Below are 26,154 nucleotides of genomic sequence, written 5' to 3'. Positions count from 1 at the left end.
CGCCCTCTTGTGGACACCTGCCAGAACGCGCCAACCTGGCCTGGGAGAGGTGAGCGTGAGTAGAGGGGGCGTTCAGGTGATGGAGGGATCCCAGGAGGGGCCGAGGTAGGGGGATGGCAGGGAGGACTGGGGGGCTCCAGAGGAAGCCGGGGAGGGCGCCCAGCGGGCTCTCGGTCTCCGCTGCACCGGCGTTAGCGCTCTTGCAGAAGGGTGTGGAGCACTCACTCCCCGGGCGTGACAACCAGGAAAGTCTCCCGACCCTGAACGTCCCCCTGGCTGAGTGGCTGACCTACACCCAATAGCCAACCACTCACCCATGAAATCCCTCGCCTGTGGTCAAGGGGTAGAAACCGGTGCCTTCAGTATCTGCAACAACAGCTTTTAATTAACCAGCAGTCTGATGTCCCAGGAGAGGGCACAGATGTACCAGAACGGGTGTAGGTTTCCCGGGGGTCTGAACCCACATAACACCCGCTGGGTGATGTCCCAGGGAGTGGCTGCGGGGAATCCTGAAGGCCCTGGGGGAGGAAATAGCTCCTATGGATCCTCCCGCTACCCCATGCGCTCACTGCCTCTGGCGGGAGTGGGGAACTGACAGTTCCCTCAGTCGGAAGAAATGTCTTCCTAAGAGGAAAAGTATAGCAAAAGAATTGCTCTTTATGTTCAAAACTGTATACTTTGGGTCACTCCTGAATAAGAACTCTCCTTAGGTTAAGCCTGTGCTGTGAAGTCGGCATCCCATATGGGCGCCAGTGTGAAACCCGGCTGATCCACTTCTGATCCAGCTTCCTGCTGGTAGCCTGGGAAAGCAAAGAAGATGACCCAAGTACTTGGGCCCCTGCACCCACGTGGATACCCGGAAGATGCTCCAGGCTCCTGGCTTTGGCCTGGCCCAGCCCTGGCTGTTGAGGCCATTTGGGGTGGCAACTTAGTCCACTGCACCACAACACTGGCCCCGAAAGTAAAGTCACTTCTACAAGGATGGTATCCTCCTATAATGTTATGTAACAGGTGTTGGCGGTATGTGGAGAATCTGGAACTCTCATTATCATTGGTGGAGTTATAAAATGACGCAGCCCCTGAAGAGAACTGTTTGGTTGTCCCTCAAAACACTAAACACAGAATTAGCATACAGCCTAGAAATGCCACTCCTAAGCATACACACAAAGAATGTAAAACAGGGACTCAGAAAGATGCTGGCATGCAAATAAATGTTCCCTGCAGCACCATTCACAATAGGTTAAATGTGGAAATAAGCTAGGTGCCCATCAACAGATGAATGGCAGACAGATACGGTGTACACAGAAGGTTAATCAGTCATGAAAAAGGATGGAGAACCTACACAGGGACCGTGGAAACATTGTGCTAAGTGGAAAAAGCCAGAACTAAAGTGCTGTGTTAGTCCACTTATATGCAACATGTCAACAGCAAATGCGCGGGGGGAAGTAGATGAGACTATGGGAGGTGGAGGGCACCTGAGGACTGGGCAGTTCCTGCTTAGTGGACACAGTTTCTACCTCAGATGATCAGAATTTTCCGGAAAAGAATTGGTGGTGATGGTTATTCAACATGGTGAATGTAATTAATGCCATTTAGCTCTGAATATGGTTCAAATGGCATGTTTTATGTCATATATATCTTACCACAATTTTTAAAGAGTCACATAAAAGAAAACCACCATGGGAATCACACCCACCGAGGGCACAGAGGCCTCTCTATACTCATATGCAGATTTCTTATGGCTCCTCTGCAGAGAAACCTGAGGGCTTAGAGACGTGAGGTTGACCAGTTGTGCAAATTCCATGTATTGGCACAGAGACTGAGGGCTAAGCCAGAGGCACAGGCCACTGCACACCCAGGACACAGACTCTGTCAGTGGGTTCTCACTTCCTCTGCTCTGGCCCCGTCTAGACCTAGTCATGGGGCTGGGAAAGGGGAGGTTATGAGCCTGTCCCCTGGACACTGTGAGGTCTCACCCTCTACACAGCCCTGGCCATCTGGGCCTTGTAAGGGGGACCTTAGGATGGGCTTAGGGGTAACAGAGAATCAGCTACAGAGAGGAGCACAGAGCTTGGGGAACTGGTCAAGGACACTGAGTCAGCTCACAGGTCCAGCCCACACTGGGCCATGCCCCTTGGGATCCGGGCACCTCTGGGCCATGGCTCCCCACCATGGTCCTTCCAGGTGCAACACTGGCTAGAAAGTGCACCACCATGGAGAGCAGCAATGTGGGCTTCACCTGTTCTCTCTCACGGGGCTCAGGGTTCACAACAAACAGCAGAGGCCAGGGAGGCCAGAGACGGTGAGGGGCTGTGACATCACGTGCAGCCGCCTGGAACAGGAGCAGGTGGGACACTGGCTGAGGCAGCCAGCTGGGGTCCAGGAGAAGGTGGTGCAGGAGAGAAAACCCAGGAATGGGTGGAAGAGGAGGGCCACGGGCTTTGTGGTGCACCCAGCGTGCGTTGTGGGTGTGCAGCTGTCTCGGGACCAGGGGCCTGGGTCTCTGTGGGCCTCTCCAACACAATGGATGGAGAGGCCCACAGAGACCTAGGCCACTGTGGAGAGAACATGTGAGAGTTCACCATGGGCACGGGGGGGCACCTGAGGCCAGGTCCGGCCAAACAGGAAGGAACCACCCCTGACCCGGGACACAGAGAGTGTGTGCTATCTCCAGAGTCAGGGTCCCCTGTCTTGGACCTCAGGCCCTGGGATTGAGAAGTGGGGTGGACTTGTGAGTCCTTGTCTCCCGACACACGGCTTCCGGCTTCCCCCTCAGATCCCCGCTAAGTGCTCAGCATCAGACACCGCTGCCACCAGGGGGCGCACACACAGTGTAATCTGCAGACAAAGCGACAGACGGTCACAGCAATCTGGGCTGGGGAGGTCTCACTGAGGAGAGAGGGAGGATAATGTGCCTGTAGCAACAGAGACTGAACAGGTATATGACGGGACATCGTCACCATACGTGACCCATAGGAAACCTGTGCAGAATGACTGAATAAAACAAGCGGCCTGACACGGCGCCTCTGCCGTCTGCACTTTCCGCACTAGCCACCAGGGGGCGGCAATGTCCCACAGCCTGAAGCCTCAGTAGGGCCCATGGTCTGGTCCTTCTCCAGCCAGAGCTGCCCCACAGATTCTGTCAGCTCCTCCTTCCAGCCAGTGTCTGCCACCACACCCTCCTTCCCAGGAGACATCCGCTCAGCTTCAGGTCTCACCAAAAGGACCCAGAAGTGCTCCCTGCGATGCCCAGAGCAGCTCGATGGCCAGTTACTGTCCCCTCCAATTTGGCCCTCTTCTGTCACGGTTAACCACAGCTTCCATGATGTTCACCCAGTGCCCGTCTCCCCGAACAAGGGAGACTCCACGAGGCCAGAGATCACATCTCTCCTGCTCTCCGTGGGACACCCAGGGCCCGGCCCAAGGTCTGACATAACAAATCCGTCACAAACACTCATAAAATGGAAGGGGAACTCAGAGCAGAAGCACATCACCTCCATGTGACCCCTGAGGTCAGGGCATGGCCCTGTGGGCGCAGGGGCACTGGCCTCAGCCTAGGGGGAGGCCAGCAAGGGCCTGTGGCTGTCCTAGGGACAGGCTTTCACTCAGCATGGCTGGGGTGGCAGGGACCTCCTTACAGTGAGGGGTCGGAACCCAGCCTGTTCCCAGAATGCTGGCACCCCTCCCCCCAAAGGGCCTGCCACACCCTGGATGGATTTACACTGGGGAAGGAGTGGGCCCCATCTGACCACAAAGGAAGTCAGGGGGTGAGACCCCAGCCCCGAGGGTCTCAGCTCTGTGGAGACACCTGGCTATGGTCCTCTACAGACGTGCCCGCAGCCCAGGGAGTCCTGTGGAACTAGCACAATCTCCCACGCGGGACAGGACAGGGTAACCCAGGATCTGCTGTAGATTCCATCTCACAGGGGCTGAGGGGCCCCGAGTCCCCCCTCGCCTACTGGAGGAATCCACGGATGCCCTGGCTGAGTCGCCAGGTTGGAGCCGCTCCGGTTCCAGATCTGTGGGGAGGCCTGGAGCAGACGACAGAGACACAGATGGCCCTGAGGCCACAGCCAGGACTGTGACGGAGGAAACACAGAGCATCCCGGGGCTCAGCTCCAAGATCAGGGCCTCCTCCTTCAAGCGTCGAGAGTCACTTCTGAGCCTTCCCTTGAAAGCTCGGGGACAGACAGCTCCATCCCAGAACATCCCTGGGAGGACCGTTCTGATACTGGACCTCACATCCTCTGGACAACTCCCATCCTCCCCCTGGGCTCACCCTGCACTGGCATGGAGTCCAAAAGCTCAGGAACACGCAGTCAACAGGGCCCTGGGTGACTCGACCCTGCCCCCTGGAAGTCATAGCCCACCGCTGTCCAGGGATCAGAGGCAGCCCTTAGCGTCTCTGGTGTAGCCCCTGACATTGTCTGCAGGTCTCCTCATGCCCACCAGAGGGCAGCATCAGGATGCACAGACCACATTCAGGAAATTAATCCCCTGAGACCCACCCTGGCTTTGACTCTGGAGGTGGACATGGAGCCCACTCCCATCCGTGGCTCCAACAGACCCTCAGGGTCCCTCCCATATGGCCGCTGTGTCCCACTCACTCCTTCCTATCCTCTGGGGACCCTGCTGTGCCAGGAGTCCCTGTGCAGCCCCCACTCCCTCTAGGTACCGCCCACGGGCAGGGTAACTCCAGGGGAATCATCTGGGACTGGACAGCCAGGGAGGACATGGACAGTCTTGAGCTACAGCTCAACCAACACACGGCGGGGGTGGGGGTGGGGCTCCTGAAACCTACGGGAGACAACAGGGCCTGCGTCCACCCAACACCTTCTACTCAGTCACCTCTTCCCAGGACAGGGGGGACGCCTGCCACTGCATACCCAGAGCTGCAGTTCCTCCCGAGACACCTGCTCCTGGGTCCTGTCCCCGGGTCAGAGGCCAGCTGAGGACACCGAGATGGGCGGCACGTCCCCCTCGCTGGTCATCATGCAGGTGGCTCCTTTCCAGCTCCCAGAGTAAATCGCACTTTCCCAGAGCATTTGAGGACACAGGGAAGACCCTGATGCCCAGCTGCAGCTATGTCACCAAGAGAAGTAACCCAGCAAGTCTGGGGACCCAGGGGCTTTCTGCGTGGTGCTGGGAGACCAGACCCAAAACCTGGTGTCCAGACCCAAAACCTGGTGCTGGGTGACCAGACCCAAAACCTGCAGAGGTTAAGTGGTGGGTTGTTCTCTCTGAGGTCAGGGGACCCCGGCATCCTTGCTTGTCAAAGTGTGATCTGGGGAACCCAAACAGAGGGAAAGGGGAAGAGACAGGGAGGCGGGACTGAGAGGGGAGGGGACAGGGAGGTCTCCTGGGCAGAGACCCCGCCCCCAGCCCACGTGACCCTGGCAAGTGCCCCTGTCCCCAGAGGAGGCTCAGGGCAGAGGGAGGGAGGCCGGCAGAGCTGTGAGCAGCAGAGCTTGGGAGCATTTCTGGAGCCAAAGCTCCTCTCCAAGAGGCAGGGCAGAGCGGGCAGTGGACACCATGGAGCCCTCCTCGGCCCCTCCACGCAGAACACGCGTCCCCCCGCTGGGGCTCCTGCTGGCAGGTGAGAGGGCGCGACTCCCTGGAGTGGGAGCTCAGGGAGAGGCTGGGGGCTCTGGGCAGGACAGAGCTCTGAGAGGGGACACGGGGCTTCCCTTTGGAGCTGGGGAGGGGAGGGGGGACCTCAGCCACAGGGAATGCAGCGAAGTGGGACTGGGAAGGGGCAGGAGAGCCCTTGCTTCTGTTTCCCTGGTTAATCATCACTGCCCACCTCATTTTGAAAGGCGGTGGTAACAACGGTTTCGGAGAGACGCTCCGAATAAAAGCACGCTGAGGTGTTAAACGTCATCCTCGGCCACCAGCCCCAGAAGCTGACAAATTCACACCCAGACGTGCAGGGCTCTGGGCACAGTGGTCACCTCACCCCAGGTGTGTGCAGCCTGTTCCGGGCACGGGGCTGCTGCTCATGTCAGACACAGCCCTGACCTCACGGAGCTCCCACCCCACTGGGGAGGAGACAGACAAGCAGACATCTAGACGGTGGGGCCAGATGTTGACAGGAGCCATGGGGGAACCAGAGCAGGGGACGGTCAGAGTGATGACCCAGTCTCCAGAGGAGCTGGCCAGGGAAGGGGGCTCCCAGGACGCCCCTGACTGTGGGCAGGGGCCCAGGAGCAGACCCAAAGAAGGTGACAGGTTCAGAGGCACTGAAGGGATGGAGGTCACGCTGCTGGCCTTGACCCAGTAGGAGGCACAGCAGACAAATACACACACACACATAGACACACACACACAAACACATATGCTATCCATAAATACGCACACTTATACACACAAATATATACACACATACATACATCCCAAAGCTGAGGAGTGAAGAGACCTGCTCAGGAGCCAGGGCCCCATCTTTCCACCCAACATGTAGGTCCCCCTATTACCTGATTTCTCCCTCCTCCCTCCCAGTCTCACTGCTAACTGCCTGGATCCCGCCCACCGTGGCCCAGTTCACTGTGGAACCTGTGCCGCCCAATGCTGCCGAAGGGATGGATGTCCTCTTTGTCCTCAATCTGACGTGGGATCCTCCAGTAACCCACTGGTTCAAGGGAGGAACAACGGACCAGAGCTCTCGTATTATAACATATGTGTCAAACACTGGAAGCAATATTACAGGGCCTGCATACCGTGGAGAGAGAATATTCCTCAACGGGTCCCTGCTGATGCAGAACGTCACCCAGGAGGACTCAGGACCCTACACTGTACGAGTCCTCAGTGAAGACTATCTTTCTGATTATGTAGCATCTGCACAGCTCCGCGTGTACCGTGAGTGCTTGCTCTGTGGGTGCTGGGTGTCGGGTGGCGTTAGTTCGACTTGACACACGCAGGATCGTGCCTCCCCCTCTGCATCACCTCCGGTGCTGGGGTTTGAGCATCCAGTGCAGGTCACATCTGGGAAGACAAATTCCAAAGATCGGGATCCTTTCCAGAACACAGACCCTGCGGGCTTTTGCTGAGAGGGACAGACGGGGTGGGGGAACTCAGAAGAGGGGCAGCAGTCGCAGTCTGGCCCCTGGCCCCTCCCCAGGAACAGGGCCCTGAGAACAGCCCTGCAGGACTTGGTCAGCCCGGTCCACGGGACCCCTGGGGTCCTCCCTGAGATGCTCAGCCCCGGGAAGTCCCACCCAGGCCCCTGACTCAGGTGACCCTGTGGATCCTGGCCAGGCCAGGTGTTGGCCTCCTGGGCAGGGCTGATGGGAGCAAGGATTCACAGTTGCCGGAGCCCTGTGGTCCCGTGGTCACCAGCAGGGCTCAGCCCCAAGAGCCCCCTGTGGGCAGGCAGAGCCAGGTCACTCCCCTGAGACAGCGTGGAGAGCACAGGGCACGGTTTCCCAGCCATTCGCTGACCACCCTGGGCACTTAGGGGCTCAGCAGGAAGGTCATGGGCATCAGGTTCAGGGGCTCTGGGAGGCAAATGTCAATAAATGCTGCTTACTCGGGCAGCTCCTCTGTGCCAAGCTGTAGGTAAGGTCCTCTGAGTTTTTTTTTTTTTTTTTTTTTTTTTTTTTTTTTTTTTTTGACAGGCAGAGTGGACAGTGAGAGAGGAGAGAGAGACAGAAAGAAAGGTCTTCCTTTACCGTTGGTTCACCCTCCAATGGCCGCTGCGGCCGGCGCACTGCGCTGATCTGAAGCCAGGAGCCAGGTGCTTCTCCTGGTCTCCCATGCGGGTGCAGGGCCCAAGCACTTGGGCCATCCTCCACTGCACTCCTGGGCCACAGCCGAGAGCTGGCCTGGAAGAGGAGCAACCGGGACAGAATCCGGTGCCCTGACCGGGACTAGAACCCGGGGTGCCGGCACCACAGGCGGAGGATTAGCCTAATGAGCTGTGGCACTGGCCGGTCCTCTGAGTATTTTAAGATTAATTTACAGGGCCAGCGCCATGGCTCACTTGGCTAATCCGCCTGTGGCACTGGCACCCCAGGTTCTAGTCCCGGTTGGAGCGCCGGGTACTAGTCCTGATTGCTCCTCTTCCAGTCCAGCTCTCTGCTGTGGTCTGGGAGGGCAGTGGAGGATGGCCCAAGTACTTGGGTCCCTGCACCCGCATGGGAGACGGGGAGGAAGCACCTGGCTCCTGGCTTCAGATTGGCACAGTGCTGGCCGTGGCGGCCATTAGGGGAGTGAACCAACGGAAGGAAGACCTTTCTCTCTCTCTCTCACTGTCTATAACTCTCTCTGTGTCTCTCTCCCTCACTGTCTAACTCTGCCTGTCAAATACCATTTGCTATTTGTCCCATTAAGGGAATACAAGGAAATACATTTACTGAATCAGTGTCTTACAAACTGTGGTTGGGAGATCTGAGGCTTGTCCAGTTCTGTCTGTAGTTGCAGCCCTATTCCCCCTTACTAGGTATCTATGGACCAGAGATCTGAGTTGGTCCAGGGCTTTTCTTGTCGTTTGCTTTTTGTTTAACTGAGAGGCAGAGGGGCCAGCGCTATGGCATAGTAGGTTAAGTCTCTGCCTGCAGTGCTGGCATCCCATATGGGCGCTGGTTTGATTCCTGACTGCACCACTTCTGATCCCAGGCTATGGCCTGGGAAAGCAGCAGAAGATGCCCCAAGTGCTTGGGCCCTTGCACCTGTGGAGAGACCCAGACAGAAACTCCTGGCTCCTGGCTTTGGATTAGCTCAGCTCTGGCGGTTGCAGCCATTTGGGGAGTGAACCAGCAGATGGAAGACTTTCTCTCTCTCTCTCTCTCCTCCCACCCCCAAATAAATAAATCAATCTTTTTTTTTTAAAAAAATTGAGAGGCAGAGAGAGAGAGAGAGAGAGAGAGAGAGAGAGAAACAAGAGCACTAGCACTCCCATTTGTTGGTTCACTCTCCAAATGCCCACAACAGCCAGGGCCTGAAGCTAGGAGTTGAGAACTCAATCCAGGTCTCCCAACATGGAAAACCCAGTCACTTGAGCCACTGCTGCCTCCCAGGGTGAACATTAGCAGGAATCCGGAGTCAGGAGCCAAGCAGGGGACCAAATCCAGGCACTTCAGATTGAGGACGCAGATATCCCAAATAGTGTCTTAACTGCTAGGCAAGATGCCCACCCCAGAGTCATTATTTCTAGAATTCCACAGCTTGGAGGGACATGTTCTGGTGCGAGGAGAGGGAGCATAAAGATTTTATAGATTTTATTCTAGAACTGCGTCAACAAAGACTCAGTTCTGAGAATGTGCAGGCTCCCCCCTCAGGGTGAGCCACACCGCTCCTCAACGGACTTGAAGCCATCTGTGCCGGTTGATGCGTTGGTGTCACAAAGGGAAGGACTTTGCTTTCTCTCTCTTCATTCTTCATCCTGCAGCCAGCATGGGCCAAAGTGCACCTGATGCTCAAGGAGCTGTTTGATGAGGGAGGGAAGGAATGAAGTGTGAATGGATGAATGGTCATGGTAACTTCAGGGACTGCACCTGGGTGCAGAGGGCCAGGGGGTCTGGCCACACCTGCTCTCTGTCCCTCTGACCACTTGACCCTACAGCTGCCCTGGGAGCTGAGTCTCATGTGACTCTGGGGCTGCTCACCATTTTCAGGGCTCCCTGGACCTGTTTCTGGGGCATCCATGAGCCCTGGGTCCTGGGGGGGGGGTCCCTGCACCCTCATTGTTCCCTGCTCTGGGCATTTCAGTCTCTATCCATTCCTCCATGTCTCTCCTGTCCACACCCACCCGTTAGTTCCAGTGGGGACAGCCCCCACCCTGCACAAAGTCCTCCACCCTAACCTTTCCTATACACTTCCTGCCAGTGACTTGTGTTCTCGTCCTGCTAACACCAGAGCCAGGTCCACCCTCCTGGGCAATAATACAGGGCACAGAAAGCAGCCGAGGCAGCTGCCCCTGTGGGGACACATCATGAGCTCATGTTCCCTGGTCACCAGGAGAAGCTCCATCTGTGTCCCCATCCAGGACCATCTCCCTCTGTGACACCAACGGGCCCCATGGCAGGGATGAGTGATTCCTCCATCTACTCTGTACACCAACCCAACCAGGGGATCAGAGACAGAGGACAGGTCTATGAGCCCTAAAGCCCACCCCTCATTCTACCCACTTGTCTCTTGACCCCTGGCATGGGGCTTATGTGCCTCCAGTGGTTCCTAGTACCTTCCCCAAGGGGGAGAAGACCAGTGTCATCCCATGGGCTTATTGCCCATTCCACAAACACCTGTGACCTCATGGTGACACCATTATCACGAGGTTGCTTCCCACAGATGGAGAGATGCAGGAGACACTGTGGTTTTACTCGGACTCTGCCCACTTCGGAACCATTTGATGAAAGTCTACTATGATGCCTGAGGCTGAGAGAAGAAAAGCAGCCTCTTCCGTGTCTGAGTTGGGCTCCTCACCCCTTCCCTGACTCTCTGCAGCTTAGGACACAGGGCTCTTGTACACTTACTAACACAGCACTGATGTAGCATTGTCTCTCCCTCTGCATAAAAACACCTCGCAAGTCCCCTCTGACCACTTCTGTCCTCCTACCAGGGCTCACCGTTTTTCTGGCTCTAGGGAGTCACTGGTTTCAAACTGACTTTAGCATTTTCCTCTTATCACAGTGTGATCCTTGCTGGACTTCAGGGGTTGCCTAAGAACGTATCATGTTCCCTAGAGAAATATCTTTTTTTTTTTTTGACAGAGTTAGACAGTGAGAGAGAGAGAGAGAGACAGAGAGAAAGGTCTTCCTTCCGTTGGTTCACCTCCCAAATGGCTGCTACGGCTGGCGCACTGCACCGATCCGAAGCCAGGAGCCAGGTGCTTCCTCCTGGTCTCCCATGCGGGTGCAGGGCCCAAACACTTGGGCCATCCTCCACTGCCTTCCCGGGCCACAGCAGAGAGCTGGACTGGAAGAGGGGAAACCGGGACAGTACCCGGCGCTCGTTTGGGATGCCGGCACCGCAGGCGGAGGATTAACCAAGTGAGTCACAGTGCCGGCCCCGAGAAATATCTTTTTTTAAGCAACTGTCCCTAGATGCATTAATAACAATTTTTCTCATATGGAAAAATTTAACTTCTATTTTCGATCCACCAAACACACGGAAGGGCAGGTTTTCAGCCAGTCTCTGATCCCCTCCCCATTCCATCAGCCACGCTTTGTGCACTTTGCAAAATCCATGTGTAATTTCAGGGAAGTCCGACGCTAAAGACCAAGACAGAGAGTATAGTCATGCTCCAAAGCCAACCAACCCCTGCCTCTCTCCCTCACTCAAACTAGATCATTCCTTGAACTCTATCTTTTAGAAGTTAATTAGCTCATGTCAATAGCCACCAAACGCCTGGGCAGAACTGGAGCCCCACAGCCCACTAAACTGGCCACCTGGCTTGCTCCTGTTCAACTCCCATCCCTGCATGACCCACCTATCTGCAGAATGTTCCTGAAAAGGAAAGCCTCAGAGAAACCCATCTGGGCTGGGCAATGAGGGTCACGCCGCTGGGCCAGGTAGGCAGCTGATCAGCAAGGACTGAGTGAGGCACTGGAGTAGGGAGGGGGTAGTTTCCAACTCCAGATCCTCGGTCTGCTTAATTCACACCTGACAAAGTCTGTGCTTCTCCTGGGCACAGAGCAGATGGGTCTCACCTTCTCTGAGCACCCAGGTCACCATGTAGCTCTGTCTCTGTCTCTCTCTGTCTCTCTCTCTCTCTCTCTCTCTCTCACACACACACACACACACACACACACACACCTGCCTGGTTCTTTTAAGGACTCAGGTTGGCTGGGAGGTGAGAGATGCCAACAAAGGCAGGAGGGATCAAAGGCACCGCCCAGGGTGATCGTCTCTCTGTTCCTGCACAGCAAAATTACCTGAGCCCCACATCACGAGCAACCAGTCCCAGTCCGTGGAAGACGAGGACTCTGTGGCATTCACCTGTGAACCTGAGATTCAGAACATAACCTATCTGTGGTGGATAAATGGTCAGAGGCTCCTGGAGACAACGGACAGGCTGCAGCTGTCCCTGGACAACAGGACTCTCACTGTGCTCAGCATCACACGGAATGACACAGGACCCTACGAGTGTGGAGTCAGTAACCCAGGGAACACCATCCGCAGTGACCCATTAACCATGAACGTTTCCTGTGAGTAATGTCTTCTTCCACGCCCGGGCTGCCAGCCCCAATCCACACGGCCAGAGGCCAGGCCACTCAGCCCCTCCCAGATCCAAGAACAAGGACTCTCGCTCCTGGACATCCAGGCTGGCCATGATATCCTGTCCCAGGCAGATATGGACAGGTTTAGCCTTGAGCTGAAAATGGGGGTGGGGGGCTGTCCCTGTCACCCACCTGTGATGGAGAAACAGGTGAACGTTGCAGATTCAGGCTCAGTGGGTACTGGGGTTGTGGTGGGATGCGCTCAGAGGAACACCTTCTACAGACCGGGGGCATCCTCTCCCCAATGATGACGACCTATGTGGCTCTACTCTGTTTGCTCCAGATGGCCCGGATGCCCCCACCATTTCCCCCCCAGACTTGTATTACTGTTCAGGGGCAAAACTCAGCCTCTTCTGCCACGCGGTCTCTGACCCGCCTGCACAGTATTCCTGGCTTGTCGATGGAAGGCTCCAGCAATCCACACAAGAACTCCTAATCTCCAACGTCTCTGTGAATGATAGTGGGTCCTACACCTGCCACGCCCATAACTCCATCACTGGCCTCAACAGGACCGCTGTTGAGAACATCACGGTCTTTGGTAAGTACGCCCTGCAGCATTGCCACCAGGCCTGAGGATGGCGGGGGAGGCGGGGGGGGGGGTATCCAGTTTGTAGAAAAGAGACTGGAAGAAGTCATTTCCCAGTCTGTGTCCATGGGTACAGGCCATGGAGCCCCAGGGCTCCCCTGAGCTCTCCCTCTCTGCCTCTGAAACTCTCCTCCTCTGGGTATCCAGTTTGTACAAAAGAGACTGGAAGAAGTCATTTCCCAGTCTGTGTCCATGGGTACAGGCCATGGAGCCCCAGGGCTCCCCTGAGCTCTCCCTCTCTGCCTCTGAAACTCTCCTCCTCTGGGTATCCAGTTTGTAGAAAAGAGACTGGAAGAAGTCATTTCCCAGTCTGTGTCCGTGGGTACAGGCCATGGAGCCCCAGGGCTCCCCTGAGCTCTCCCTCTCTGCCTCTGAAACTCTCCTCCTCTGGCTTCCCTGACTTCTCATGGCTGACCTTGGTTCAACCTGGAATGGGGGAGGGGCTTCTCCCAGCCCCAGAGAGGCCCATGTCATGGGAGGGGCTTCACAGAGGAGGGGGGAAGGGTCCTCAAGGCCAAGCTGCTTCTTTCTGTCATGAACTCGTCTCTTCCTGTCTCCTTGGTGTTCTTTTACCTCCTGCATGAGCTACAGGGAACACAGGAGGCTTTGAAATATTCTAAGACGGGGGTTAAGCCGTTCAGAGCTCTGATCCCTGCTCTGCCTCTTCTCTCCCTAACTTATTAAAGGAAAAGAAACATCTTCCCCCTGCATATAAATCCACAGTACTAGGGAGGGGCCTGATCTTTTTTAAATAAAATATGATTTATTTATTTATTTGAAAGGCAGACTGACAGAGGAAGGCACACACACACACACACAGGGGCGGGGGGAGAGAGAGAAAGAAAGAGAGAGAGAATCTTCCATCTGCTGATGTACTGCCTAAATGGCTGCAACAGCCAGGACTGGGCCAGGCTGAAGCCAAGCCTGGAGCTCCATCTGGGTCTCCCACATGGGTGCAGGGGCCCAAGCACTCGGGCCATCTTTTGCTACTTTCCCAGGTGCATTAGCAGGGAAGCTGGGTGGGAAGTGAACAGTGGTGGCTTCGCCTGCTGTGCCATGATGCTAGCCCCAGACCTGATCTTGTATAGTCACAGGAAGTTCTAGGAAAATTCACACAAAAGTCCTTGGACAAACATTCTACTTGACAATGATATTGCTGGAAGCTATGGGCTAAGCTTCCAGTGTACACTACGGGGATGTCCAGGGAACTGGTCAGGGGTCAGTCATCCCCCTGAATAGACACCCCTGCAGAGAGCCCAGGCGTCCTCCAGGTCACGTTCACACGCTCATTGTGTGCCCTGAGAGCTGGCTGAGACCTCTGAGAAACAAGGGTCCCAGGCCTCAGACCCACTCTCAGCCAGGCCCCTCCTCTGTTTCCACAGGGCCAGTGGCACAGCCGTCCATCCACGTCATCAACACCACAGTCTTAGAAAGGGACCGCCTGGTCCTGACCTGCCTCACAGATGATGCTGGAATATCCATCCGGTGGACCTTCAACAGCCAGAGTCTGAACCTCACGGCGAGGACGCGCCTGTCCCAGGACAACAGCACCCTGGACATATACCCTGTCATGAAGGTGGATGAAGGGGAGTACCAGTGCGAGGCCTTCCACCTGAACTGCTCCAGCAAGAGTGACCCCCTCTGGATGACTGTGAAAGGTATGTGATCCCCCAGTCCCTCCGACATCTCACTGGGGGGATTATTCCAACAATGGTGTGCAAAAATGGATAAAAGTCACAGGGGACAGAAAATCAAGAGAACATTACAGTTAAGACACCTGCTCTGAATCAAATACACTTAGCTTCTTATCCTGAGTCTGGCATTTCCTATGGGACCTTCCAGATTCCTTTTTGTTTTGCTTTGTTTTTCAGTCATCCTAGTGGGTGGAAGGTGGTATATCACTGTGATTTTGACATGTATACCCCTAAGATTAGTGAGATTGAGCATCTTTTCATGTGCTTATTGACCATTTGTATATTTTCATTGGAGAAATGCCTGTTCAAGTCCTTTGGTCATTTTTTAAATTAGGTTGTTTGTTTTAATTAGGTTGTTTTGTTTTTTTGAGTTCTTCAAATGATTTGGACATTAATCCTTCATCAGGAATATGATTTACAAATATTACAAATATTGTGCCCTTTGATGCACAAAAGTTTTTAATTATCACGAAGCCCAATTTATCTTTTTTTTTCTTTTGCTGCCTCTGCTTTTGCAGTCATAGCCAAAAGTCATTGCCAAATCCAATATCCTGATGATTTTACCCTACATTTTCTTCTAAGAGTTGCATATTTTAGCTCTTATGTTGAGGTCTGATCCATTTTGAGTTATTTTTGTATATGGTATTTTTTTATTATAAAGATTTGTTTATTTATTTGAAAGTCAGAGTTACACACAGAGAGAATGAGAGGCAGAGAGAGACAGAGAGAGAGAGGTCTTCCATCTGTGGGTTCACTCCCCAATTAGCCACAATGGCCGGAGCTGCGCCGATCCGAAGCCAGGAGCCAGGAGCTTCTTCCGTGTTTCCCATGCGGGTGCAGTGGCCCAAGGACTTGGGCCATCCTCTACTGCTTTCCCAGGCTATAGTAGAGAGCTGGATCGGAAATGGAGCAGCCAGGACTCGAACCGGCGTCCCTGAGGGATGCTGACGCTTCAGGCCAGGGCGTTAACCCACTGCGCCACAGCGCCAGCCCCATGTCTATGGTATTAAGTAAAGATTCAGCTTCCTTCTTTTGCGTGGATACCCACTACCACTACTAAGCTGAACAACGTGGTGAAGCAGGCATCCTTGTATTCCTGATCTTAGAGGGGACGTGTTCAGTCTTTCTCCACTGAGCATATTAGCTGTAGGCTTTTCATAGATTGTCTTTATAATGATGGGGTAGTTTCTCTTATTCCTAGCATGAGCATTTATATCATCAAAGAATGTTGAATTTTATCAAACGGTTTTACTGATTCAATCTCCTCACTAATTATAGATATATATTTTCTATTTATTCATGATTCCATTTCGATAGATTGTGTTTCTAGGAATTTGTCCATTTCATCTGGTTTATCCCATGTGCTGGCACTGTTATCCACAGTATTCTTATAATCCCTGTTGCTTCTGTAGAATTGGTAATAAGGTCCACACTTTCATTTCTGACTTTGTAATTGAAGTCTTTCTCTCTTTTTTTTCTCAATCTTTTTGAAGTTTCTCAATACTGCCAATCTTTTCTGAAGAAATGTTTCATCCATTTTCTCTTTTTTAAAACCTCTAATCACCATTATTTTCTTCCTTCAGCTAGTTTTGAGTTTAGGCTGTCCTTTTTTAATCCATTTATTGTAAGAGTAGGACGTTGATTTGAGAACTTTCTTTTTTCATGTTATAAATCTACTGCACAAGATCCTTAACTGCTGTGAACCTCGGATTCCTCAGTTAAAAACTGCAGTAAGAGAACCTGCTTAGTGGTATTGTTTTAAATGTAATACTCAATTAAACAATTGATTAAACAATTAAATAAATTGTTTTAATGTAATAATCAATTAAACCTTCAGCAAAATGCACACACAGGGAAACATTCCCTAGATATTAGCTTCTGTTATTACCACTGTTACCACCAGCCTTGGAGTCAGGTAGTCCTACACCCACCTCTTCCTAGCCATGTCTTTGGGAAATTTCTGTTTGCTACTCTAAGCCTTGGTTTTTTTTTTGTTTTGGTCTGTAAAGCAGAAACAATGTCTACACTGTGTATCTGACAGGGTTATTGTTTGGATCATATGAGATATATGAAAAGTATCCAGCACAGATCAAGTAGGTAGTCAGTACCCATAACAGCAGCCAAAAGCAGCATTAATTACCAGCCTTAACTGACTGGTGAGGGCTAAGCCCCAGATGGCTGCAAAAGAAATAAGGAAAAATATGCAACAGGTGTTACTTAAGGGGTGAGGAGCATTACACAAAAAGTCATTGGCACACAGGTATTGACAAATACGAGAGGTTAAAAGAGCTAAATACAAAGTTTCAAGCCTGGGATTTTGTTTCTTTGTTTTGATTTTTTTTCTTAATTAAAAAATTATTTTCGGCCAGCGCCGCGGCTCACTAGGCTAATCCTCCACCTGTGGCGCCAGCACACCGGGTTCTAGTCCCAGTTGGGGCTCCGGATTCTGGCCCGGGAGTGCAGTGGAGGATGGCCCAAGTGCTTGGGCCCTGCACCCGCATGGGAGACCAGGAGGAAGCACCTGGCTCCTAGCTTCGGATCGGTGCAGCGCCAGCTGTGGCAGCCATTTGGAGGGTGAACCAACGGGAAAAGGAAGACCTTTCTCTCTGTCTCTCTCTCTCACTGTCTAACTGCCTGCCTGCCTGCCTGTCAAAAAAAAAAAAAAAAAAAAGAGAGAGAGAGGAATCAATTGCAAGGATGTGGTAGATTGATTCTCAGCGCAGAAAACGCCGTCTGAAGGAACACACAGAGGCTGCTTCGTGCTCAGAGCTGTTGCTCAGGGCGCCCCCACTGTAGAATAACTTCAAATTTCACCTTCACTCCTTCTCTCTTTTTTTTCTTCTGTGACAGATAATCCAGAGCCAGAAGGCCCTGGCCTCCTGCCTGGGGCCATTGCCGGCATCATCATCGGGGTCGTGGCTGGGGTGGCTCTGATAGCAGTCCTGGCCTATTTTCTGTACTGCAGCAAGATTGGCAGGTATGATGCCTATTCCTTGTGTTCCGTTTTCTCCAAGGCAGACTGCCACGCTTGGGAGAGCAAAAGGACTTCTTCACCGGTGTCTTGGGGCCTGGGTCTCCCTCGCCTCCTTCCTAAACACCTGCTTCTTGGCAGTGATTCCTGCAGGTGTCTCTCACTTGGTCTTCGTGGTCACTGCACCCAGCTGTCTCTTAGACGTGATTTTTCCCATTCCCACGTGGTTCGGAGGAACAGAGACAATTACGCGGCTCTGTCCCCTGGTCAGGGAAGGAAAGCAGCAGCAGGAGCAAGTGGGCCATATGCTCTGCTGACCAGCGCAGCAGGAGGAGGGAGGGACAGGACAGGGAGAGAGCCTCAAAGACAGCAGGAACAACCAAAGTTTTCTTGTTCAATAAAGAGAGTGAGGGAAAACAAACAGAACTGCTTCTGGAAAACAAAATGGGAAACACCTAAGGGCAGAAGCAGTTAAGAAGGAACGGCCCTAAGCGTGAACACCCAGCCACCAGGAAAGGAGCAAACACTAGAAGGGGCCGTGGTTAGACTGGCAGACGAGGTCCCGAGAGGAAAGGCAGGGCCAGCCACAGCAAGCATGAACCAGGAGAACTGAGGAGCTGTCTGCTGACCGTGTCCTTCCTAACCCTGTGCTTGGGAACAGCAGTCACAGTGTCTGATGTTTATTTAGGGCAAGCGACCAGCGCCATCTCACAGAGTACAAACCCTCAGCCTCCAACCACAGTAAGTACAGTCACTCCCCCTAGTGAGAACTGGGATGTGCCCATCCTGGCAGGGAATCCTAGATTCCCAAACCACTGGCTACCTTCTGAATTCCTGCAGCGGGGTCTCCACACCCGCCGTGAGCTGGCATAGGTCCTCACGCCCTTCCTAGGACACAGCCCCAGGAGAGGAGCTCACTCCACCTAGGCCAGGCAGAGGCCTGAGAAGACCACATGTTTCCAGGAGCCACTTCCTCACCCTTACTGCTTCCCCTCCTGCCTCTGTCACGGATGTGGGCGCTCTGCCTCAGTGAGGGGCTCTGTCTCCTGCTGCTCTGGGTGCTGTGGGCCTCCCTGCCCCTCCCTGCCGCCGCGGCCTGTTGCTGAGAAACCATCTGGGCAAAAATCAAGGCCTTGCAAGCTGTTAGACATCTTCAGAAGTGGACTGAGGCCTCCTGTGGCTCTGCCTCTGCCCTCTGCTGCCGTTAGTGTGCCGGGTCTGCCCCCCCCCAACTCCCCCGGGGATGGATCCCGGGCCACCTCCCCTCCCCCGCCTTCAGCCAGAAATCCCAAGGCCTTAAGTCAGCTTTGCACTTCCGTGGAGTAACAGCTCTTCTGTTGCCTCCTCAGGTCAGGGCCGCTCTGACAGCTCTCCTGAACAGGTAAGCACAGCCACTCTCACCGGCTCATCGTCTCACGGGAAGTCTCTGGGTAGAACGGGTAATTCTTGAAGACACGAATGCCAGATCAAGTCCTTGGTCAAATTCCTCAATGCAGCAGCAAGCAGAGAAGTGCTGGTTAATCACTCCCATGAGTCTACCTCACAGCAAGAATGTGCACTTTGGAATTCCCCCCATCCTGTGTTTGAATCCTGGCTGTCGCTCATTTTAACTCTGTGGCCCTGGGCAAGCAGCTTGACCTCTTTGAGCCTCAACTTTCTCATCTTTAAAATGGGCACTCTGCCTACTTCAAAGAGAAGCTGAAGGGATTAAATGAGATAAGTCTAAAGCACTCAGCACAGTCTGATCCTTCTCTCAGCTGTCAAAGAGATCATTCCCGGGGCCAGTGTTGTGGTGTAACGGGTTAAGCCGCCGCCTACAATGCTGGCATCCCGTATGGGTGCCAGTTTGAGTCCTGGATGCTCCCCTTCTTTTTAATTTTTTTAAAAGATTTATTTATTTTATTTGAAAGTCAGAGTTACACAGAGAGAGAAGGAGAGGCAGAGAGAGAGAGAGAAAGAGAGGTTTTCCATCTGCTGGTTCACTCCCCAATTGGCTGCAATGGCCAGAACTGCACTGATCCAAAGCCAGAAGGTTCTTCCGGGTCTCCCATGTGGGTGCAGGGGCCCAAGGACTTGGGCCATCCTCTACTGCTTTCCCAGGCCATAGCAGAGAGCTGGATTGGAAGTGGAGCAGCTGGAACTTGAACCAGCGCCCATATGGGATGCTGGCGCTGCAAACAGCAGGTTTACCCACCACACCACAGAGTCAGTCCCCAGAATTTTCTTACTTAACCTTTTAGTAGAGCACAAATATATACTGAAAACTACTTAAATCATAAGTTTACTTTCACAATGTATAAGTAATTTTTTTAAAATACTTATTTATCTGAGAAGTAGAGTTACAGAGAGAAGGAAAGACAGAGAAAGGTCTTCCATCTGCTAGTTCACTCCCCAAATGGTTGCAATAGCCAGAGCTGGGTCGATCTGAAGCCAGGAGCCAGGAGCCAGGAGCTCTTCCTGGTCGCCCATGCCAGCGCAGGGGCCGAAGGACTTGGGTCATCTTCCACTGCTTTCCCAGGCCATAGCAGAGAGAAGACTGGAAGCAGAATAGCCAGGACTTGGAACCGGCGCCGACATGGGATACTGGTGCAACAGGTGGCGGCTTTACCCACTACACCACAGTGCCAGCCCCTTTCACAATGTGTAAATTTCGCAAGTTGAACATACCGAGGTAATGCAGTACCCAAGTTCAGAAACACTACATGATCATCCCCCAAACAACAAACCCTTCCAGTCACTTCCCTCCAAGGAGTAGCCATTGCCCTCAGGATAGTGCTGTGGGCTGCTTTTCACTCTTATGCAAGGGAATAATAACACAGCACATCCATATATATGTCTGACTTCTTTCTCTCCTTCAACAGTTTTGTGAAATTCATCCACATTGTTGTATGTATCATTGTTGTATCATCGTATTTCACTGTATGAACGCCGTAACGATCAGTGCATTAGGCAGGGAATGGGTGACCAAAGCCCTTCTCCAAAGCTAAACATTTCCAAGAGGTGATGGCACCTGGTGCTGAACCACACGGGGCAGGGAGGCCCTGACCTGCGGCACTGATTTAATTGATTGCTGCCCGTGCTTTGCAGATTGATGAAGTCACATATTCCTCCCTGATTTTCAACGCCCAGCAACCAACGCCAGCATCCTTATCCCCAAGAGTCACGGAAACGGTTTATTCAGAAGTAAAGAAGAAGTAAAGCCACTTGTCCTGCTCACTCCACTGCTGATATCCTGGGTGTCTCCTGCATCACCAGCAGCCTCTTTACCCTCAGGGGGAAAGGGAAGGAGCCCCCATCCCCCACCCCACCCCTTCACAGCCCCGCCCTTCAGTGTCAACAGGTGGAAAGGCACATCCGGGAGTCGGTAGGGAACCTAATCTTCCTTGGCACTGAAACTGGCAAAGCCGACTTTGGGAGAGCGTTGCCAGGGCCTCCCGTCCCCTTTCCCGCCTCCCTGCTCAGAGCCCATTGTTGCTTCCCACTCAGTCCTGTCCTATCAGAGTTTAACTTGGATTTGCTTGAGGATGTGTCCTTTTTCCCTGAAGTACGGTGCCAGAAGAGAGAGAGAGAGAAAGTAAAACCAGTACTGGTTTCTTCTCTCTCCAAAAGATCAGGGCCCAAGTACCTGGCTGCTTAATTAGAATACCACCTAAGTCTTTGGCAAGTCTTGTCTCCAGAGAACCCGCTAGAAGCAAACTGGGAAAACTATTTGCCAAGTTTCATAGCTGATTTCCTAATGGAAAATACAAAAGTACACGTGCCTCTTGATATCTTTACAGGTATTAAGTGCCCAGAAAGGGAGCGATTACCGCTTTAGGGGGAGGATTGGTTTTAAATAGACTTAATCTACTAGGAACTTGGGAAAAGAATCAGAGAGCTACTGCCAGATTACTTAAATTGTTGTTAAAGAATGAACAGTTTGGGGTATTGGCCTTTCCTCTTTCCTGTGACATTCATTCTCATTTTGTAACTGCTTATTTCTGGGAAAGAGTGAGTTATGCAAGCCAGCCTGACTGCCTTAGGTGAAAGAAGCCACCAAGCCCCTCGGGTCCCCTTGGCCAGCAGATTCTCCCAGCTCTTTTTTTTCCCCAGGGCTCCACATAGAAAAGAAGAAGTTTTCCTTACCCGTGGCGAGACACGGACCTGACTCAGTTTTTAAGCTTGTCAGGCCAGTGGTCAGCAGCCACCACCCCAGCCCATATTTCTGCCCAAGTCACCTTCTCAGGAAACCTTGGCCTCGGCTGGGGTGTGAGGGGTCGCTGTTACCCATGGATGCATTGTTTACAGCCAGAAGCTGCACTGGTGCTGATACTCCTTGGGAAATGAGCACTGTCAGGCAGTGGGGATTACAACTTGGCCCTGAGCTTGGTGTCCGTGAATTCCAGTGTGTTTTAGGAATAAAAATTTTTTATAAAAAGGCAGGAGGAGAGGCCAAACACACTTCTCAGGCAGGCTTCTGCTCCATAGGTGAGATCTATTTGTGGCTAGTAAGAGAAAGGCTTTATTCCATATTGACTACTTTATCTCATGCCATGCCTAAGAAATCTCCTCATGAGAATTAGCCGGAAGTTCTCCACACTCAGGTACCTCTTTCAGGGTTTCCTGACCCTGACATGTACTGTAAATATCTCCTTCATCCTTGCTATGTTGAGTTTTTAATTTCACCTGGCTAAGGCCACTTGGGAATTATTTATAAAATTTGTTCAATATTTATAATAAAAATTATATATCAGACATCAACATGCTGCCTCATGACTGACACTCCTTTAGATAATGTCTTCTTTATGGTGTTGGCACTGTGGTTAAACCACTGCCTGCAGCGCTGGCACCCTCTATGGGTACTGGTTCATCCTAAGTCCCGGCTGCTCCACTTCCGATCCAGCTCCCTGTTAATGCACCTGTGAAAGCAGTGGAAGATGCCCCAAGCGCTTGGGCCCCTGCACCCACATGGGAGACCTGGAAGAATCTCCTGGCTCCTGGCTTTGGCCTGGCCCAGCCCCAACTGATGGGGCCATCTGGGGAATGAACTGGTGGAGAGAGGAAGATCTCTGTCTCTCACTCTCTGTCTCTTCCCCTCTCTTTGTAACTCTGCCCTTTCAAACAAAATAAATAAATCTTTTATTTTTAAAAAAGAAGACGATGTGTTCTTTTCAGGCAGAAGAAAAGAAAATACTCAATGGGGAGTCTAAGTAAGCCTATTTCTAAATCTACAGAGCTTTGATCTGGAGTCAGAGAATCAACTAGGCTCGCTTGCACCCCTGTTCAACAAAATGACTGCATCTGGGAGCACTTCCTTGCTGGAAAGAACTGCTCTGGGAAAGATGATTTTGTGAGCTCTTTCTTAGGGACCAGTAACACTTCCCGCACAGTGGCTCCAGGGCAAGCAGCTGTGGCAGTGCAGCTTCTGTTACCGGTTTCCACAGGCTCGGGCACACGGAAATCTTCCTAAGACCCTCTGTTCCATCCTTGTCGCCAGTTCCTCTTTTTCTATCCTTTCGGAGGGCCAGATCTCTTTCTCCCTTATGAACTCCACCGAGAGTTGACCTGTGATCCCAACCCCTTCACTTCCACACAACTGAGGTCCAGCTGCTGGCTTTGTTCCTGCTCACCTATTTCTGCCCCGGCAGTAGCCTCTTCACACCCCAGACCGCTGGCAGCGGCAGAAAATCAGTACCCACCTCTTGGCCAAACTCAAAGGTATTTTCATTGTCCTTACACTACGCTTCTACATCTAAGACCACAGACAATTTTATCCCTCCAGGGTGTTCTGCTTCCGTCCCCTGTCTACGCATTGGGCCCCACACCGGAGTTAGTACTCAGACCCTCCCTGTCCTCCCCCACCCCACCCTCTGTCCTCAAAGGCCTGTGTGTGGAATGCATCTGCATCTGCAGCCCCTACTACTTCCCAGCACTCCTGGCACCTGCACCCACACGCTTCCTGAGACTGCTCCTCAGTGAAGGTGCCCCCTCCAAGCGCACGCGTTTCTCACAGTGAGCACCTCAAGTTCTCCCCGGCCTCTGTGCTGATTCAACGCATTATCAAAGGTTGACGGTCATTTATTTACTTCTTTTTTTATTAACATTCTTCCATTTTTTCCTTCCCTCTACTCCCATAAACTCCCATAAACTAACCCAGGCCTTCGACAACCGCTCCAAGCATCGTTTAACTTCTTGTCTCCTGGGCCGGCGCAGTGGCTAATCCTCCGCCTTGCGGCGCCGGCACACCGGGTTCTGTCCCGGTCGGGAGCTGGATTCTGTCCCGGTTGCCCCTCTTCCAGGCCAGCTCTCTGCTGTGGCCAGGGAGTGCAGTGGAGGATGGCCCAAGTACTTGGGCCCTGCACCCCATGGGAGACCAGGAGAAGCACCTGGCTCCTGCCATCGGATCAGCGTGGTGCGCCGCCCGCAGCCCGCCGCCCGCGGCGGCCATTGGAAGGTGAACCAACGGCAAAGGAAGACCTTTCTTTCTGTCTCTCTCTCTCACTGTCCACTCTGTCTGTCAAAAAATTAAAAAAATAAATAAAAAAAATAACTTCTTGTCTCCAGTCTCTCTACTGAGGTCTTCCTGGCATACTGCATCTTCCTAAAAACTCCTCCACTCTCCTACTCAGGAGTCACCAGTGCCCTATTCAGATTTCTTCTCTTTACCATCTTGCTTGCTTTTTTTAGTCACCACTCCCTAACAATTCTTCCATTCTAATTAGATTCGTCTCCCTACACATCCTTGCACCTCTAACCCATAGAAACATATAATTTTTGGTCCCAATGCTATGTATAAAAATGAATACCAGGGGCTGACGCTGTGGTGCAGTAGGTTAATCTTCCATCTGTGGTGCCAGCATCCCATATAAGCGTTGGTTCTAGTCCTGGCTGCTCCTCTTCCGATTCAGCTCTCTGCTATGGTTTGGGAAAGCAGTAGAAGATGGCCCATGTGTTTGGGCCCTTGCAACCACGTGGGAGACCCGTAAGAAGCTCCTGGCTCCTGGCTTCAGATCAGCTCAGCTCCGGCCACTGTGGCCATTTGGGGAGCAAACCAGCGGAAGGAAGACCTTTCTCTCTGTGTCACCCTCTCACTGTCTGTAACTCTACCTCTCAAATAAATAAATAAAATCTTAAAAAAAAAAAAAAAGAATACCAACCAGGGTCATCTTCTTGCATTATCTGTACTTTGGAGAGAACGACACCTTCCTGACAAGCAACTTTTGACCTCATGAAAGACAAGGATTGTAGCATTAACGTTTGAAGCTGAGACTCAGAACACAAACTTCATGTGATTGAGTCTTCCTGGTGATCAATCCACACGCTCATGAAAGATGCAGGAATGAGGCAGGCAGGGTCCTCATCCCAGTGGGCATAAAGCCCAAGAGAGAAGATAAGACACGGGAACAATAATATAAAACAGGGACACAGGCTTCGAGAGAAACCTATTGGAAAACGTGACTACAGTGGAATCACTGGAAAATCTATTAGCGGAACAACTGATGCCCAAACCCTACTCTTGAGGTCCAATTTGATAGGTCTGAGGCATTGGTAAACCTTCCCAGGTGTTTCTGACACGCGGCCAGGCTGGAGATGTCCTGATACAACAGTCAGGTGTGTTAGGTAAGGGTGTGCAGAATTACCAGGGGGACTTTTCCACTGTGGCATAAGCCTCTGCACCAGCCCTGGAGAAGCACACACAGTGTGTCTGCAATGAGATTTGGGCTCATATATTCTGAAAAGTTCCCAAGTGATTCTCATACGTATTCTTTTTTTTTTTTAAGATTTTTATTTATTTATTTGACAGGTAGAGTTACAGACAGTGTGAGAGAGAGACAGAGAGAAAGGTCTTCCTTCCGTTGGTTCACCCCTCAAATGGCCGCTACGGCCAGTGCTATGCCCATATGGGGATGCCAGTGCTGCAGGCGGAGGGTTAACCAAGTGAGCCACAGCGCCAGCCCCAAGAAAAATAAATCTTAAAAAAATTATAAACAATCTCACTCTAAGATATTTATGCAAGAGGAATGAAAACAGATATCCACACAGAGTTGTACAGAAATGTTCATAGCAGCATTATTCACGATACCCCAAATGAGGAAATAAACCAAATGCCCATCAACAGATGAATGGATACACAAATCATGGTAAAAGTCACAGGCTGGACTTCCGAGATTGCGCAGTGGGGGCTCTGCGGGACCCTTGGGCCTGGGCTGGGAGGGGGCGACGCTGAAATGGGGACAGCAGCTGCAGAAGCGGATCGCACTCTGTGGGCAATCCTGAATCTGAAGTGACAGAGGAGCTTCTGTTCGAGCTTTCCCACCAGGCTGGGCGAGTAATAAAGGTAAAAATTCCAAAAAAAAAAAAAAGGATGGTAAACCAAAGCAGTTCACATTTGTAAATTTCAAGTATGAGGTGTCTGTTCCTTATGCAATAAATCTACTTAATGGAATCAAACTTTTTGGAAGGCCAACCAAAACTCAGCTTTGACCAGGAAGTGGTCATGCCTCACAGGATGTCAGTTTGTCATATCTCCAGCATCACGTTGGGAATTCAAGCCTTACTGGGGCCCGTGCCTTGGCGCAGTAGGTTAATCCTCCACCTGTGGTGCTGGCATCCCATATGGGCGCCGGTTCTAGTCCCAGCTGCTCCACTTCCTATCCAGCTCTCTGCTGTGGCCTGGGATAGCAGTGGAAGATGGCTCAAGTGCTTGGGCCC

The 26,154-nt window shown here is 52.3% G+C and overlaps 1 protein-coding gene and 2 long non-coding RNA genes across 4 annotated transcripts in view; 1 reads left to right on the top strand and 2 right to left on the bottom strand.

The window, feature by feature from the left end:
* The window catches only part of LOC149120786 (uncharacterized), a 124,461-nt gene that overhangs the window by 9,519 nt on the left and 88,788 nt on the right, over nucleotides 1–26,154 (bottom strand). The gene's annotated exons all lie outside the window — the stretch shown is intronic.
* CEACAM1 (CEA cell adhesion molecule 1) lies at nucleotides 5,410–22,203 on the top strand. 2 transcript variants are annotated; one of them, XM_008249692.5, is made up of 9 exons: nucleotides 5,410–5,596; nucleotides 6,496–6,852; nucleotides 11,859–12,140; nucleotides 12,496–12,750; nucleotides 14,181–14,456; nucleotides 17,343–17,469; nucleotides 18,152–18,204; nucleotides 18,813–18,844; nucleotides 20,551–22,203. In XM_008249692.5, the coding sequence occupies exons 1-9, from the start codon at nucleotides 5,533–5,535 to the stop codon at nucleotides 20,659–20,661; spliced, it is 1,557 nt and encodes a 518-aa protein (XP_008247914.4). In that variant the 5' UTR covers nucleotides 5,410–5,532; the 3' UTR covers nucleotides 20,662–22,203. The 2 variants fall into 2 exon arrangements, with proteins under 2 accessions (XP_008247914.4, XP_017193737.2); XM_017338248.4 differs by lacking the exon at nucleotides 18,152–18,204.
* Nucleotides 9,201–26,154, bottom strand: part of LOC138846443 (uncharacterized) — a 44,940-nt gene continuing 27,986 nt past the window's right edge. Inside the window, exon 2 of the long non-coding RNA XR_011383927.2 lies at nucleotides 9,201–9,418. This is a non-coding gene — a long non-coding RNA (uncharacterized LOC138846443). The remainder of the gene's footprint in view (nucleotides 9,419–26,154) is intronic.

This window comes from Oryctolagus cuniculus, chromosome 18, assembly GCF_051225735.1.
Source record: "Oryctolagus cuniculus isolate XC-2025 breed Fujian yellow rabbit chromosome 18, ASM5122573v1, whole genome shotgun sequence".
Taxonomy (NCBI): domain Eukaryota; kingdom Metazoa; phylum Chordata; class Mammalia; order Lagomorpha; family Leporidae; genus Oryctolagus; species Oryctolagus cuniculus.
Note: the sequence above shows the minus strand (reverse complement) of the source record. Positions and strands in the feature narration are given on the sequence as shown.